The 15,488-nt window shown below is 45.4% G+C and overlaps 1 protein-coding gene across 1 annotated transcript in view; it reads left to right on the top strand.

Annotated features, from left to right (window-relative positions):
* Positions 1-15,488, top strand: part of DOCK11 (dedicator of cytokinesis 11) — a gene marked incomplete at both ends in the record, with an annotated part of 58,412 nt that overhangs the window by 39,064 nt on the left and 3,860 nt on the right. Inside the window, 10 exons of the mRNA XM_009576907.1 lie at positions 223-270; positions 776-918; positions 1,585-1,700; positions 3,497-3,634; positions 9,236-9,418; positions 10,077-10,190; positions 11,930-12,145; positions 12,227-12,284; positions 13,800-13,906; positions 14,902-15,024. Coding sequence (XP_009575202.1) covers positions 223-270; positions 776-918; positions 1,585-1,700; positions 3,497-3,634; positions 9,236-9,418; positions 10,077-10,190; positions 11,930-12,145; positions 12,227-12,284; positions 13,800-13,906; positions 14,902-15,024 — 1,246 coding nt within the window. The remainder of the gene's footprint in view (positions 1-222; positions 271-775; positions 919-1,584; positions 1,701-3,496; positions 3,635-9,235; positions 9,419-10,076; positions 10,191-11,929; positions 12,146-12,226; positions 12,285-13,799; positions 13,907-14,901; positions 15,025-15,488) is intronic.

Here is a 15,488-nt window from a genome sequence, read left to right as displayed (position 1 = left end):
CCCCCCGCCACAACCTCCGCTTTGCAGCAGGTTTGGAGAGGATGAGGAGACAGGGATGTGCCATAGGATTTGGAAACCGAGGGTGTGAGATCAAGTGACTTGTAAATACAGACCCAAATGCTCATGCACAGTGGAGTGTGTCTGCAGACAAGGACAGGGTAGATTTTAAATGTCCCCAATCTGCAGGATCTGTAACAGATACATATTTTATTTTCTTTCTAGGGTGTGTTTATTTCACTTCAGATACGTGGGGAAGAGAAATATTGCCAGGTACTGTATTCTTCCGTCCGGGGCCGGGGTTGGGGGGCCGTCCCCGTGCTCCCTGCCGCAGCCGAGGCAGGAAGGGAGCGTGCACACCCACGCCGGGCAAACCCAAGCAGGCAGGAAGCCTGCGGGGCCGGGACTCTGCTCAGCGCCATGCCGCGAGCAGAGTCCCCTCGTCTTAGCACCCTGCCCCTTCCCTCCCCTCCAGCTCCTGCATGAGACCCCCAGGCCCAGGCGCTCCTGGCTGCCCGCGCAGGTTGGCAGTGTCCCCCGCAGTCGGCTGCAGGTGAGACACGAGTCACGGCTGCATCTCTGCTCCCTGAGCAGCAGCACTGCTGTTTCATTAGCTCAAGGGCCATCTGGCGCAGGCGAGACCAGGGTAGCCTGGTCAGTCCTGCTGGGATTGTCCGAGATAAACCAGATTAGTCTCCATCCTGGTGCCTCATGTAATCCTGTAGTGGTGTGGCTGCTGCTGCTCATCCAAACCCGCAGTCTTCACTTCCCCTTGCAGGGTGCACGACGCCTGGTTATCCAAGCACACGGGAGCCGATAGGAAATCCCAGACAATGCCAGCGCTCCGCAGCAGAGCTGGGGGGATGCAGGTGCGGCTCCAGCATCTGGGCAGCTTGGAGACCTCCTTCACGCTCAACCACAGTACGTACAGCAGAGCAAGATGGGACCATGGAGTACTAGCCTGCTGAAAACTGCATGTAGCCATTTTCTACTTGCTGCTTGTTGCTTCAGAGTATTCAAAATCTGCAGAATTACAGTGGTCACCACTCCTCCCTGCAACATTCCTAGATTGGTGGGGGTGACATTTAAGCCAGCAGCTTAAAAATCACCCCTGGGACTTAGGACTTGCGTGGCTTTTTCCTCTCGCCTGTCTTGGCTCAGCTCCTTGGCTGGGTGTGTGTGCAGGCAACACCTTGGTTTGGGTAGTGAGCAGGGCAGGCAGGAGAGCTGCCCTGCACAGAGACCTGGGCCGGGATCTTCTCTAAGCCTCTCCACGTGGGTGAGTTTTGCCCCATTAAAGCACCTTGCCGTTTCCCCTCTGCAGATACAACTTGGACACCTCGTTCTCTGTCTGGCTTGAAAGACAGCGAAATTAAAGGGAAATAACTGACATCATTGGTTTTCTCAGTTGGCAGAGGCTGAGGCAGCTTCTCTGAATGGAGCTGGCAAATTCAGCATCTTGCTATTCTTACCTTATCTCCCAAACCCAGCGAAGTGCAAGGGGATAACCTTATCTATATCAGCATTTTAAATCTGGGAGCTGGAGTGTTGAACACCTTTTCCTCCTGATTTGCTTTCCGTCCACAGATGCAGGCACCTCAGAAGCAGATATTGTGCACCAGGCGTTACTGGAGGGCAATATTGCCACCGAAGTGTGCCTGACAGTCCTGGACACCATCTCTTTTTTCACTCAGAGCTTCAAGGTCAGCATTGAAGAAAAGTGTGCTGTATTGCGGTACTTCTGTATGCGTGTTGATTTTGGTGATCCATTCTCCTAGAGTGGCAGATTATGGAAGGCTTTACAAAAGCAAATAATTTGCAGCTTGTTTATTTTCCAAAACGCTGAGTGTTTCACAAGGTCTCAGAGTAATTATGCACTTACGCAATCTTGCAATTTCTTCAAAACTGCAAGACCAGAGAAAATTACGTGGACGTTATACCATGAGTGTAGGCATTACAAAAATAGAATAAGAGGAAACGTACCTCACATAGAAAGGAAGGACTAGAGGAAAGGGAAATTAAGGTCTAGCATTCTTAGAACAGTCACTGTTTTCTACCATAAATTGCCTAGAAGCAAGGCCCAGATTTCTTTGAATCACTCTACATGAGTGATTCATGAGGGGCTGAGGCATTCCAGCCATGGTTACCAGTTCAGATAGGACCACTGGTAGAAGTCTTCTCCTCCATATAGTGATTCACACTCCCAGCAGTCATTGCCATCTACAAGAATCAAAGCCTCTGTGGTGAAGTGAACCCCAGGCTGGCAGCAAAATACTGTTCCAGAAAAGCTCTTCCTCGAAGTGTGGTTGGAGGAATCCTGCTCATAGCAATGTGTCTTGCATAATGTCACAAGAACAACGCCGGATTTCAGAGTAAGCACAATGAAGATTTCCTTTTTAGCTGTATGGAAAAACATGAAGAGAATGGTCATTGTATTCTCTGCTTCATATCCTTTGCTGTTCTTTGTTACAGAGCAAAAAAGCCATCCTGGAGCATACATTAAATTACTCCTTAGAAGTTGGCAACAGCAGAAGGATTTGTATGCAAGAGTTAAAACTTGCTTGACTTTCTCAGTTGCCTCTTTTTGAATATGGCTGAACCACAAAACAATGTGATTTTGAAACCACAGGATAGACTGGATTCCCTTCCGCTTTAATGGACTTCTGCTTTGCTTTTATGGTCATACGGTGTTACCGCACAGAAGTGTGCTCTATACTGCAGTAAAAGTGCTGATGCTGTTCTCACTGATGGATTAAATTAATTCAGTTAAAAAGTATGGATCCTAAACTTACCCTGCTACAAGATATGTATAGGATGTCAAAAGATAAATCTGAGATAGGGACTATTGGTCTCCTATCGATATGGGACATCCATATCCTTGCTGGGTGGCCACGATGTGCCAGGCTTCCTGGCTGCAAAGATGACAGCAGGCACAGGCAAGATAACTCTGACACCAAACTGTATTAATCCTCTCCAAGTAATTCCATTTTACCGTATCTCCAGAAGGTGCAAACTGTCAAAACTTTGCAGGAGACAAGGGAAGTGTACTGACTTACTACAGCTATGAATCTGTCCAGTGAAAAGATGTGATAGTCTTTTTTTTTTTTGCCTCTCTCTCTCTTTTGGGCTGCAAATGAAACACGTGTCGTGACAAATCTAAAAGAAATGGAAAAAATAGTGTCATAGTTATGTTGGTAACAAACTGTTTTATTTAAAATAACTCTAGGCAACTGGTGAAAGTTGTACAGATTATTGTGTTAGGTTTTGGAATTAGTGATGCAAAAGTGATAAAATGTTTTATTCTCTGCTATAAAAATAGCCTCTGACCAACTAGTGTACGTTTGTATTGGTTGTCACATATATTGGTTGTATTTTTACTGAAGGCCCTGTTCCTTACCTGGCTTAAGAATTGATGTGAGTGATTATGCAAAATTATCTCTGTCATTTCCAGCTTCAGGCACAACATTTCTGCAAAATAAATTGTCTTGTTGCTTTCCAGACCCAGCTTTTAAGCAACGATGGCCACAATCCACTCATGAAGAAGGTTTTTGATATTCATCTGGCTTTTCTCAAAAACGGGCAGTCAGAAGCAGCTCTTAAGCATGTGTTCGCCTCTCTGAGAGCTTTCATTAGCAAGGTATGTAATACATGACTCCAAAGGTGCAGGAGAATTTATATAGGTATGACAGAAGAGACCAGTACTTAAACTCCTGTTAAACTGATATTTTGTACTGTTTGGAGATGTGTTTTAGAAAACAGCTTCTTCACTGATTTAAAAAACAGCCCATGTTAAATTATCTATTTTAACAATTATTTATTATCTGTGGGTATCAGGAAACAAAAGAAGAAATGGCGAGGAATTCCCTCACTTGCCTTAGTCACAAAACTGTTGTTAAAGATTAGTATATGTTTGACCAACAGCTGGTGCTTCTTGAATCTTTGCCCCAAACTGTCAACATTGCTGACAATGCTATTGCTTGAATAATACTTGTACTGCCAACTACTCTCTCCCATTGTGTTCGAAAGAGGGTACTACTTGCTGAACCTCTTTCTACACTTTTCTGAGCCCTGGTACGCAGCGAGGCTGTTTAATCCCCTGAGCTCAAGCAGCATCAAAGCCGCAGCTAACCACGTAAGAGTGATGACTGATGCCATTGCTGATATTTCCCTTCATGCTTGTCAAAACCTGCCACTTCTCATAAGTACATTTTCGAGACCAGATGTACATGCAAACTCCATTCCTTCCAAGCTGCACAGTTATCATAAATTCAAAATTAATTAAAACCTCTCAAATCACTTGAATGCAACACTTCATTAATGAGGTAAATCCATGTGGCGTGAGATTGCAGCCAGGCAGAGCACAGTATGTGAATGATATGCAGCAAAGGAGGTCTTGCAGTAGTTGCCGAGCAAAGTTTGGTTAAAGAAAGAGACTGCTAAAGTGTTTTTCAGAGGTGGAAAAAGTCTGTGCTATGTACATTTTACTATAACCCCACAGCAAAGCTAAGAGCTAGTATGAGTATGTCTAGGGCTGGATTTTGGTTTGTCCTAAGCAAACACATGAAAAGCAGAAAATGAAGAAGTCTTGCTAGCTACCTATCTGGCTCCAGACAGCGTGGTCTCCTACGAGATGTTTTTCCATTGGGCTTCTTAAAGCCTGCTAGATTGGCAACTGACACTGGCAGGAATCACTCAGTTTTTCTACAGGGTCCAATACATGTTTATTGCTTTACCTTTCTTTTGAGTCTTCTGCTTGCCTGTGATCTGCTTAGCCTTGAGATCCACCCTGCTGCAGATCTGCGCACACCCCACTCAGACACAGTCTCTCTGCACATCTCTTCCCCTTACTAGTCAAAGGCTTGTTTAGCCAGAAATATTTGGTTTGTGCCTATAGCAAATAAGACACCTTCCTTGCCTCCCTGGCAAATTTTCTGTGGTTGTTTAAATGCAAAGCCAAACCTGCACACCTGCTCAATTTGATCTCACCGTCAGCCTTCAAAACCTGGAGCCCTTCAGGGGTTTCACGCTCGCTTTCCAAAATGCCGATTACAGCAACACAGGCTGCGTTCTCGCCTGCTGCAAGGACGGGCAGTGGGGTCGTTTTCTTGGACTTATGCCAGCCTGAATCCACACTGAATTTGGCAACGGGGGTCTTCAAAGATATGGAGGATTGATTTCAGTTAATTTATCACATCTCCCCTATGACAGGACGCAGTGTTGCTTCTGTAAAAGCAAGATATAAGCCCAGCAGATGGTATCTATAAGGAAGTGTTTTCTTTGCCAACTTCATAACCACGAGTCCCAAACTTCCTTTTAAGTCCTCCGAAGGGCTTTTCTAAGGCCCAAAGTGACAATAAAATAGCCGGGGGGGTGGTCACTGGTTTCATGACAAGGGCAAGGATGGCATGTTTTCCTGCCAGTTTGTTTTGAAATATGAAAGCTGCACTGCTTTGTTTTGGGCTGCATATCACTGTTAGCTATAAATTAGCGTTAACTTCAAGAAAATCAAAAGTGAGTTATACCTTTGACGCAGCTAGAATGGACAATTTGTCATTTTTATGGGCTTCTGTAGCTAATAATTACAATGAAAAGAATCCCCCTCTTATCTAGGGTCACAGCAAATGGTTGCTGGAGGGGAAAAAACTCCTGAGATTTATTCTGCATCCCAAAATCTGTCTTAAAAACAGCTTTCTTTCTGCATTAAATCTGGTTACTTGATAGGCAAAAGACTTAAATAAAAAAAAAAGGAATGTCGCAAGAAAGCAAAGAACAAACAAGTTCTATAATTGTTTGCACGTTTGGTTTTAGTTTTAGAATGAATCCCGCTTGCATGCATGTGTGCTGGGAATTTGGGAAGAAAGCTGTCTCTGTTTTACCAGCTGGGAAGAAGCAACAAAAGCTAGATTGCTCTTGTTTTATACTCTAGGTTTTCTTAACAACTAAATCCTTCTTTTCAGAGCATCATTTGCAGATAAATACATATATACGTGCTTGGGAATGGTCTTAAAATTAAAGGTTATGAAGGAAAATATGCACAGAGGAGGGGGCTGAGGTGATTTTCCCTGCGTTAAAGAGCAGCTGAGACACGTGGATGTGAGAATGATGGAAACCCCATGAAGCTGCCCACTCCATGCCTGCCTGTCCCTCAGTGCGTTGACACTAGTAGGGCACATTAGAGGCATCACAAATCCCAGGCCCTGAAGAAGTAGGGCAGCAGAGCCTTGCTCCTTTCCTGCAACAGCCGATTTGGGAAGCTTTTCCCTGTCTGTAGCAATTCCCCCTGACCATGTCAAGCTGTGCTTTCCCTCCCCATTAGTGCTCTCAGGATGCAGCATTGTTACAGCCTCCCATGCAGCTGTGAAGGGCACTTCTGTTGTGGTTTACCCGGCAGGCAGCCAAACACCACACAGCCGCTCGCTCACTCCCCCCACAGTGGGATGGGGGAGAGAATCAAAAAAAAAAAGTAAAATTTGTGGATTGAGATAAAACCAGTTTAATAGAACAGAAAAGGAAGGGAAAATAATAATAAAAATAATGATGATGATAGAATATACAAAATGAGTGATGCACAATGCAATTGCTCACCACCCGCTGACCGATGCCCAGCCAGTCCCCAAGCAGCGATCCGCCCCCAGCCAACTCCCCCAGTTTATATACTGAGCATGATGTCATATGGTATGGAATATCCCGTTGGTCAGTTGGGTCAGCTGTCCTGGCTATGCTCCCTCCCAGCTTCTTGTGCACCTGGCAGAGCATGGGAAGCTGAAAAGTCCTTGACTAGCATAAACATGACTTAGCAACAACTAAAACATCAGTGTGTTATCAACACTATTTTCATGCTAAATTCAAAACACAGCACTATACCAGCTACTAGGAAGAAAATTAACTCTATCCCAGCCAAAACCAGGACGACTTAGCATGTCCTGCCTGCTGCCGTGGCTCCCCTGCCCTCATGTCCTTTTTGTGCCGAGGCCTCTCTGGGAGCTGCTCGCTGCATTGACTCCTGCTCTGGCCCTTCGTATTAGGGCTGGATCAGAAATGTGCTTCTCCAGCGCACGCAGAGTCATCGCCACATGTGCTGTTTCGCAGCTCTTCCCAGCTCGTGTTCTCCTGCCAGCTGGAGAGCCACAGGCAGCACCTGGCCAGATCTCCAGCAGGCATACACCCTTGGGTCTGCTGCCCAGAACCTGGTGCTTGGTCTCCAGACGGAGCTGTGCGGGGACGCAGGTTCCCTATGAACAGGGCACAGGTTTTCCTCCAGAGCTGGTGCAGTGTGGAGGGGAGCGCACAGGGAGGGATCTTGGGCTTCTTCTGTAGCAGATTCCTAGGCAAAGTTTTTCTCCCTAGCATTGGGTTGGAAATGTCTGAAAAGCCTCTGCAGGCAAGCAGTGGTCCCTGCTGACAGCAAGTGCCAGCCATATCTTCTTGGGTGCCCATGTGCTGCCTATGCATGCCCAATCGCACATCACTGTGGCCAGGTCTGGGCTAAACCCAGTTCTGAGCGTGACCCCATCTCGCTATGGGAGAAGGATTGCATTACAACAGGCAGCAATTACTTAATAGCGCCTTTCCTGAGTGCGCACATGATCCTCTCGGCCTTGTGTTACTATGATGTTTATTTGCTTCTTTTCTTTCTCCCGTTTTTTTTCTGAAAATATTTTTGGCCAGAGGCAGTGAACACCAAGTATTTGGTCAGTGTCTTCATTCTGCCTTGTAACCTATGTGGCTCGGTGTAATCCCAACGGTGTAGTCTTGCTAGCCACAGCTCCTAGATTCCTGTTTTGAGACCCTTTCACCAGTATGCCATGGTGGTGGCCACAGCAGTACCTACAAACTTTTCTGAATCATATATACTTAATGCAAGGAGTAGAGGGCCACAGTAACAGCTCCAGGCTCTGACTTGCAGGATGTGAGTGAATACTCTGACAGTATTTACTGTCATCTCCCATGGGGAGAAGGTAGTGGAGCAGATAGAAGTAGCTCATGGACCATGCCCCATGAGGACCATTGGGTCTTGAATGAACTGAGAACATCTTTCCTCTGAACAGATAAAAAACATGGTTGTCTCTGTTGCCTCTTTGTGCCAGGAAATTCCCTGGGGCTGATTCCCATCTGCAGCAGAGGGAGCAGAGTGCTGCTGTGCGATGTCCGAACAGCCTCCGCTCCCTCCGGGAGGTGTTGGTGTCTCACCCCTCTCCAGCCAGGTCCCTGCGGTGGCTGCGGAGGCGGCTGCGTGCCAGCACAAAACCCTTCTTTGTTCTGCTTCCCTGCACCCAGCCCACTGCAGCCAGGGTGGAAGGAAGCCGAGTGCGGTCATCCCCCCGTGCCAGCCACCAGGCGTGACCACAGCCAGATGGACGCACGCTGGCGGTCCCCGCTCCAGCGAGCCCTGCGTGGAGGCTGCTGCCCGCCGGGGCAGGGCACCGCTGCAGCCGTCTGCTTTTCAGGCATGGCTGAGCTTGCCCCCGCAGACGTGCTTGGAAGTAGGTGTTTGGTAAATTGATAGACGTGCTACGGCAGTACGGGGTGCTGGTCCTCCCCTTCTGCTTTTCTTCACCCTGCTGCAAATCTCTGAGCCCCGTTGCTAACCGAGGTAGCTCACGCTGCGGTTTGGCTTGATCCTGCTGCTCTCCGGGGCCGGCTTCGTCTGGGGGGCCAGGGCAGGTCACTGTGTATTTTAGGCTGTCTGGGACAAGCAAGTCTCTTGTTTGCATTCCTGAGGGCAAGCATGATTTTAGGCTTTCTTTGGGGGACGTGTAGAAGTAGCTGTGCAAGCATTGCAGGTCATGTTTCCCAGCAAGGTCAAACTTCTGAGTGGGCTCCGGCAGATTTTCTGATGTCCCAGATGGCAGCCTTCAGTGGGAATGTCCATGGAACCTCTCATCTCTGCCCCACTGCTGGTGTTTATGGCTTTTGTAAGAACACAAGAATTCTGTCTGTCCAATTTGGTGAGAATTTGCCAATGAACCCAAAAGTTTTGGGGGGAGGGGATAGACAGACATACACAAGCACATCCCAAAAATTGTGACAGCAAAGTTCACATTGCTCTAGGAAACATGGTTAAAAATAGACCCCAAATTCATTCTCACAAATATTTTCAGGTTCAGAACTCTGGCAGAAGTTTTATTGAGGCGGTCCACGCTGGAGCCCAGTGTGTTGCCCCATGCCCCTGCCCATCTGAGCCCTGTGGGTGTAATTTAGTGGTGTATTTTCTAATATTTGCATGCCTCTTGTGAAGTTTCCCTCAGCGTTTTTCAAGGGAAGGGTGAACATGTGCGCTGCCCTCTGCTACGAGATCCTGAAGTGTTGCACTTCCAAGGTGTCCTCCACGAGGAACGAAGCCTCGGCTCTTCTGTATCTCCTGATGAGAAATAACTTTGAGTTCACCAAAAGGAGAACATTTCTGAGAACGCATCTTCAGGTCAGTGACTGGGGAAAAGCTAGAGAGCAGGATGCCTCAGACTTAATGAACAGATATATCAATATAGTTATGTCACCTCATATCTGCAGAGGATCTTGCCGTTGTTATATGGACAAAAATCCTCTTGATTTCCAGGCTTTGTCTAATTCCTATTTCCAGTGATTGGTCCAGGGCCCTTTGGGTAAAATACACTGCCATCACGTACTCCAAGCTGTTGAGTTTTTGAAATCACAGACACAAGACACATCTCTGCCCCGGAGGCTGGCCGGGGTGGGGTAGAAAGGACAGCAAGAAGAGCTGCCTTTGAGGCAGGAGAAGGGATTTCCCTGGAGCTGCTTTTGCAGCATTGTTTTTTTGAAGCAAATTTAGATGCCTAGTGGGGCAGATGAATACCGTCTGCGTTGTAATGTATCACAGAAGAAGGTGTACAAACAGGGATTTGTATTACAATTGTGATATTGTTAATTCTGTGAACTCGCTGTTTGGTCCTCTGGGGAGTATTTGTCATTGGGAGATGTGACAGCAAAGCCACAACAGCAACTGTTGCTTACATTGTGGGAAAGACGTGATGTTTTCCTATGAGCATTTTATGTAACTGTGACAATAAAGCTCCTCTGTAAGGGCTCATTTAGATAAAGCCCCTACCCTGTCCCAACAGATAATAATTGCAGTGAGCCAATTAATAGCAGATGTGGCACTCAGCGGTGGGACAAGATTTCAGGACTCCTTGCTCATCATTAACAACTTTGCAAACAGTGACAGGCCTATGAAGGTAAGTTGGAGATGTTAAATCGCATCATGTGCTATCAGCCATTAATGCAAGACTGGGGACGCACTCAAGGAAATCATGTTTAAGGGTAAGGCTAATGGTTGGAACTATGATTTATAAGCTCATAGTGGGCTATGTTTGCTCAGTAACAAGTATTATGCCAACAGTGATAGGGCCAGCTGCCCAGGTAGGTCATGCTCCATCAGTGAGGCCTCAGGCCAAGGAGAAGGAGCTCTGCAATTCAGGTTACGCTTTGCAAAGTGTGCTGCTTGCAAGGGTTTTGAAAGAGCTTTCCAAGAACTTCCAGTTTTGAGAGGAATGACAAGGGAGGGCCTGATACTTCTGTTGCCTGAAGGTAATAATTAGCAGGAATTAAGTTTAGTTAATTGAGTGTCATTAATATTAAGAAAGCACTCTTTCATGGAGATTAATGGTTGTATTTCTTTGGAAAATAATTGTCTGTCTTTGCGCTAGAATTAACAGCTTCTACCCAACCCGTTGAACAATATATCATCACTGCAGCTTGCTCCTTTGCACAGAGTGTAGCTGGCAAGATAGGACAGAGGAAAATGGGAAGCGTTTTTGCAGTTCTGTGATTATCCTATGACCTAAAAGTGGAATGGGAACCTCAGTTAGGTGTTGAATTTTGCTATAACAAAGTTACAGTTAGGATATACCTGGCAAAAACCTCAGTTCTCTTCTGAACACAGGTGTTTATAAGGGTTTCACTGAGCCATACTTTGCTGCTCATATTTTACATCATGAGACCGTCATTATATCCAGTATATGTATTTATATAAGTGCAAGAGTACAAAAGAGATTTCAGTACACTGGAGAGGGTGCTGCGCACAGCCACAGAGATAGCGAGGGAGCAGGAGCCCAAGGAGAGGGAACATGAGCCGGGCTAATCATGGAGGAGAGAAAGCTGAGGGGGAACCTAATGGCTGCTTTCCACTACCAAAAGGGAGGTTATAGAGACAAGGAGGTCAGGCTCTTCTCAGAGGTGTGGAGTGGCAGGACAGGAGGCAGTGGGCACAAGTTGCTGCAAGGGAAATTCCAACTTTACTTAAAAAAAAATTATTTCCCAAGAACATGGTGCAGCCCTGCAACAGGGCCCAGAAAGGAGGTGGGATTTCTGTCCTTGGAGGTTATAAAACTTGGCCGGAGAAGCCTTGCTCTGACTCAATGATGGTCCTGCTCTGAGCAGGCATCAGACTGGAGCCTGTGTTTCTTTCTCTGTTTATTACATTCCTGTGGTGGGAAGCTCTACATATGCCTTTGGTGCTTTAGGAATTGAAGAGTGACCACATCAGAGGCTAACAAGCCGGATGCTGAATGACGTTGAAAAATACTTCAGGCATGGTTTACGGTCCCATCCTGGGACATTCTCATGCACAGAGCACTTCTGTCTCGATCTCACACCAGCTCCTCAGGGTGCCAAAGTAGCTGCCTCGCTGTAGTACGGGAACAGCCAGCCTGGCGTCCTGCGCATGACCAGGAGAGACTGGCCCTGTGCACGCCCAGATTGAAATGCCTCTAATTGCATCTGAAATACTGTACACTCTGTGCAGTGTGAGTTCAAGAAGTAAAAGCTAGTTTGTCTTATCTCCTGTGATCTCGGCATTTTCAGATTGGCAGTAAGTGGAGTGTTGGCTGAAAGGGTAGCAACGGTCTTTCTTTGGCAAAGCCTGGAACACCTTTTATTTCTGTATTTGCTTCTAATTAGATTTTTTTTGTGTCAGGCAACTGCTTTTCCTTCCGAAGTCAAAGATTTGACAAAGAGAATCCGTACAGTGCTTATGGCTACTGCCCAAATGAAAGAACATGAAAAGGATCCAGAAATGTTGATAGATCTACAGTACAGTTTAGCCAAATCTTATGCAAGTACTCCAGAGCTCCGGAAAACATGGCTGGACAGTATGGCAAAGATACATGTAAAAAACGGAGACTTTTCAGAGGTAATTCATGTAATTAAAAACATGGTGCACAACAAGACAGATGTACAGATGATATTTTAATTTTCCCTTTGTACTTTGCAGGCAGCCATGTGTTATGTGCATGTAGCAGCCCTCGTTGCAGAGTTTCTGCACAGGAAAAGTAAGTGTGTGCTGTTTGGAAGGCACAAGGAAGATGATGCCTGATGGGTTTTGGGTGGATCAGAATCTTTTTAAAGACAAGTTTCTCTTGACTTGGTAAATGATTATTTTAGAAACAAGCTAAAAAGGAAAAAAAATTAATGCAGTGGTTAAAGCTAGAAGAAGATGAGTAGGTTTTTAAGAAAGGAATCCAATTGTTTATACACAGGCATTTACTAGGCTGGACTGCTTAGACAGTCATGTTGGCACGTTGCTGAGTGAAATAAGAACTGACACATCATGTCTCAGTTTAAATGTTCAGTTGTATTTTACTTTAGGAAATATGCTCACAGGGGAAGCCCATGTTAAAAACTGGCTGTTAATATGTTCATCAAAAATATCACTATAGGCAGTACAGAAAACTATAGAATGAAGCTGTCAAAATTCAGTCAAAAAATGAGACTATAGCTTAACTATACAAATATGTAACGAACAATCAGGAAAAAAGAGAGTGTTGTGGTTTAATGCAAAACAGGAAGGAAGGACAGACTCGTGTGTTCTCAAGTAACACCACTTTGCAGGTTGTCTTTTAAAGATCTGTTCCACAGTTGACATATTGACCCCATTTCTCATTTCAATATAAAGGTGTAATTGTTGAAATGGACACTTAACATTTCAGAAAGTTAAGGCTGCATAAAAGCTGATTACATTCACTGCCTTGGCTGGAAAGGTCTTAAGTGCCTTGCTCAGGGGGGCTTGGAGTCCCTCCAAATTCTGTACTTTGTGTTAGCTAAGTGGGAAAAATCAGGACTTGTTTTTCTGATACATATACACATTTCACATGGCTGCAGAGGGGAGAGTATTGAAAGTTGGCAGTTCTTTATTTGTACCCCGGAGGGTGCTTACCACAACCGGTGGTAAGGGAGAACTTCTAAAAAAGAAGAGGAACAAATCCAAAGGAATATCAAGTGAATACATTGAGTTATCTCTGTCACTGGCACTCTTTACATATACATAGGCTGGAAAGGGTTCAGTAAAGCCTGAACTACTCAAAATTTTGGGGTACATAACTGTGCTTCCTGCATTTTTTTCCTTCCCAAAATGTACCTATTTTGGGGTACATAACTGTGCTTCCTACACAGGAGTGTACAATCCTGTTCACTTACCACCCAGCTCTCCAGCATCCAGCAATAGCTTTCTTCTTGCATCTTCCATGCAAAGATATACCCTTGTCCTTCTCTCCTGACTTTCAGTTGGTTGCAGCCAGTTAGGTTGGTCACAGATGACTTCCAGATAGCACACTGGGAAATCTGTTGTGCTTGGTGTTAGTTACGTACTAGGAATGACTCACAGGGCAAATGGCTGGGGAGGTTCTGATGTGTTCAGTCTCATATAGCAAATCGGTTGCAAAAATGGGAGTCAAGTCCCCTGATACTTGTAGGACTTTGCTATCAGCTAGACTGCTTCCCTGGCCATTAAATCATGATGCATTTGAGATATGTTATTCCACTAATCCATTTGCTTTTGTCTGCTACAGAACTCTTCCCCAGTGGATGCACTGCCTTCAGGAAAATCACTCCCAACATTGATGAAGAAGGTGCAATGAAAGAAGATGGTGGGATGATGGATGTACATTACAGTGAGGTGAGGTCCTGTAGTATAGCCTGCAGGATATTTGATAGCTGATTAGGATTTCGCTTTAGACTTTGTTCACTTGAGCTCTAACAAATTATAGTTGCGCACTGGCATCTGTAAGGAAGACTGTTCCACAGCAATTTCCCAAGGAAAATCTGCCTTGAAGGATTTTCTGTGTATAGTTCAGATAGGTAAAACCGGTGTAAGTTCTTTGTTCCTTTGAAAGGCTTTTCTAGCACCGAGACTGAAAAAGCTACACCACAATCTTTGCCTGCCATGTTATGCAAATGCTAATTCTGCCAGCACAGGGCAGCACAGCATGGTATTTCCAAGCAGGGACAGAATGCAAGTCAAGCTCTGCTGAGTGAGAGGTCAGCTTAGGTTCCCCTTGAGTTAGGGCTGTGCTGCAGGACACCATGTTAGCAGAACAATCCAGAAACCATAGCAGGGCACTGGGGAAGTGGGTAGATCCTCCCGTGAGTCATAAAGTCTCACAATTTTTTCTGCACCACCCCTGTACAACTCCGTTGGGTGGGCCACGTGGCTGAGCGAGGTGGCCCTGCAGCCCAGCTGCCCAATTGCCCATTCATCAAGACTAGGCTTGAGGATCCTTAGCATCACATCCCACTGCTATTGCACACATGTTGCTTGGATGCGTTTCTTAGACATGTACCTCTGACTTCCAGTGCTGTCATCTCCGTACCCTCCCAGAGTTTTGGCATTCTCCTGGGGAGGTAGCTTAATAACCAAGACATACTTGCTGGCTATTGTGCTAATGATTTATTAAGAATGAATGAATTTTTAAGAAATAACTTGTTCTTTTTTCTTTTTTTTTTTTTATTCCAAAATTTAGAATACCTTTGGGAAGGCCAGGAACACAGAGGGTTTAAAGTTATGTAACTGTGGTTACTTATACTGGGACCTGTTAAAGTATCTGAAGTTAAAATGGTTTTCTCTTCTAACTTTGACTGCTATTAACAACACCCATTTGGTTGCTCTCTTAGGAAGTCCTGGTGGAGCTGCTGGAGCAATGTATAGATGGCCTGTGGAAAGCAGAGCGTTATGAAACAATTTCTGAAGTTTCCAAACTGATCATTCCTATTTATGAAAAGCGGCGTGAATTTGAGGTAGGTATTTTGAACTAGTTTGCATATATCAGGTAATTTTCTACATCGCTAAGAAAAAAACAGGAGGCTTTTTTATTTTTGAAGTTACGAGTTAATGAATTGGTGTCAGTAAAGCACACACTGTGCTTCATTGCTGGTCATTAAACAAATTAGTGAAAGCAATGGTCTGGAGGGTAATTATTAAAGCTAAAGACACAGAAGTCTCATATTTAGTGAATAATTCCCACCTTCCTTCCCCTAAAATAAAGCTGTCATCATCCTATATGCTCAAAGCCAGATTCTTTTTGAGACTTGAGCATTTTAAGTATTACAAACAGGGTGAGAACTGTTCAAAGAAAGGACTAGATCTGCAGGTAATTCAGTCGCAAGTGGAGAGGAAGGAAGGAAGCTGTTACCAGCTCTCCACCTTCCTCCTTCCCAAACCCTGCTGTGACCCATGCTTCAGTGAGGCTGTTGCTCGACTG

This window comes from Fulmarus glacialis, unplaced genomic scaffold, assembly GCF_000690835.1.
Source record: "Fulmarus glacialis isolate BGI_N327 unplaced genomic scaffold, ASM69083v1 scaffold544, whole genome shotgun sequence".
Lineage (NCBI taxonomy): Eukaryota > Metazoa > Chordata > Aves > Procellariiformes > Procellariidae > Fulmarus > Fulmarus glacialis.
The sequence above is the reverse complement of the archived record's forward strand: the minus strand, read 5'-3'. Positions and strand labels throughout refer to the sequence as shown.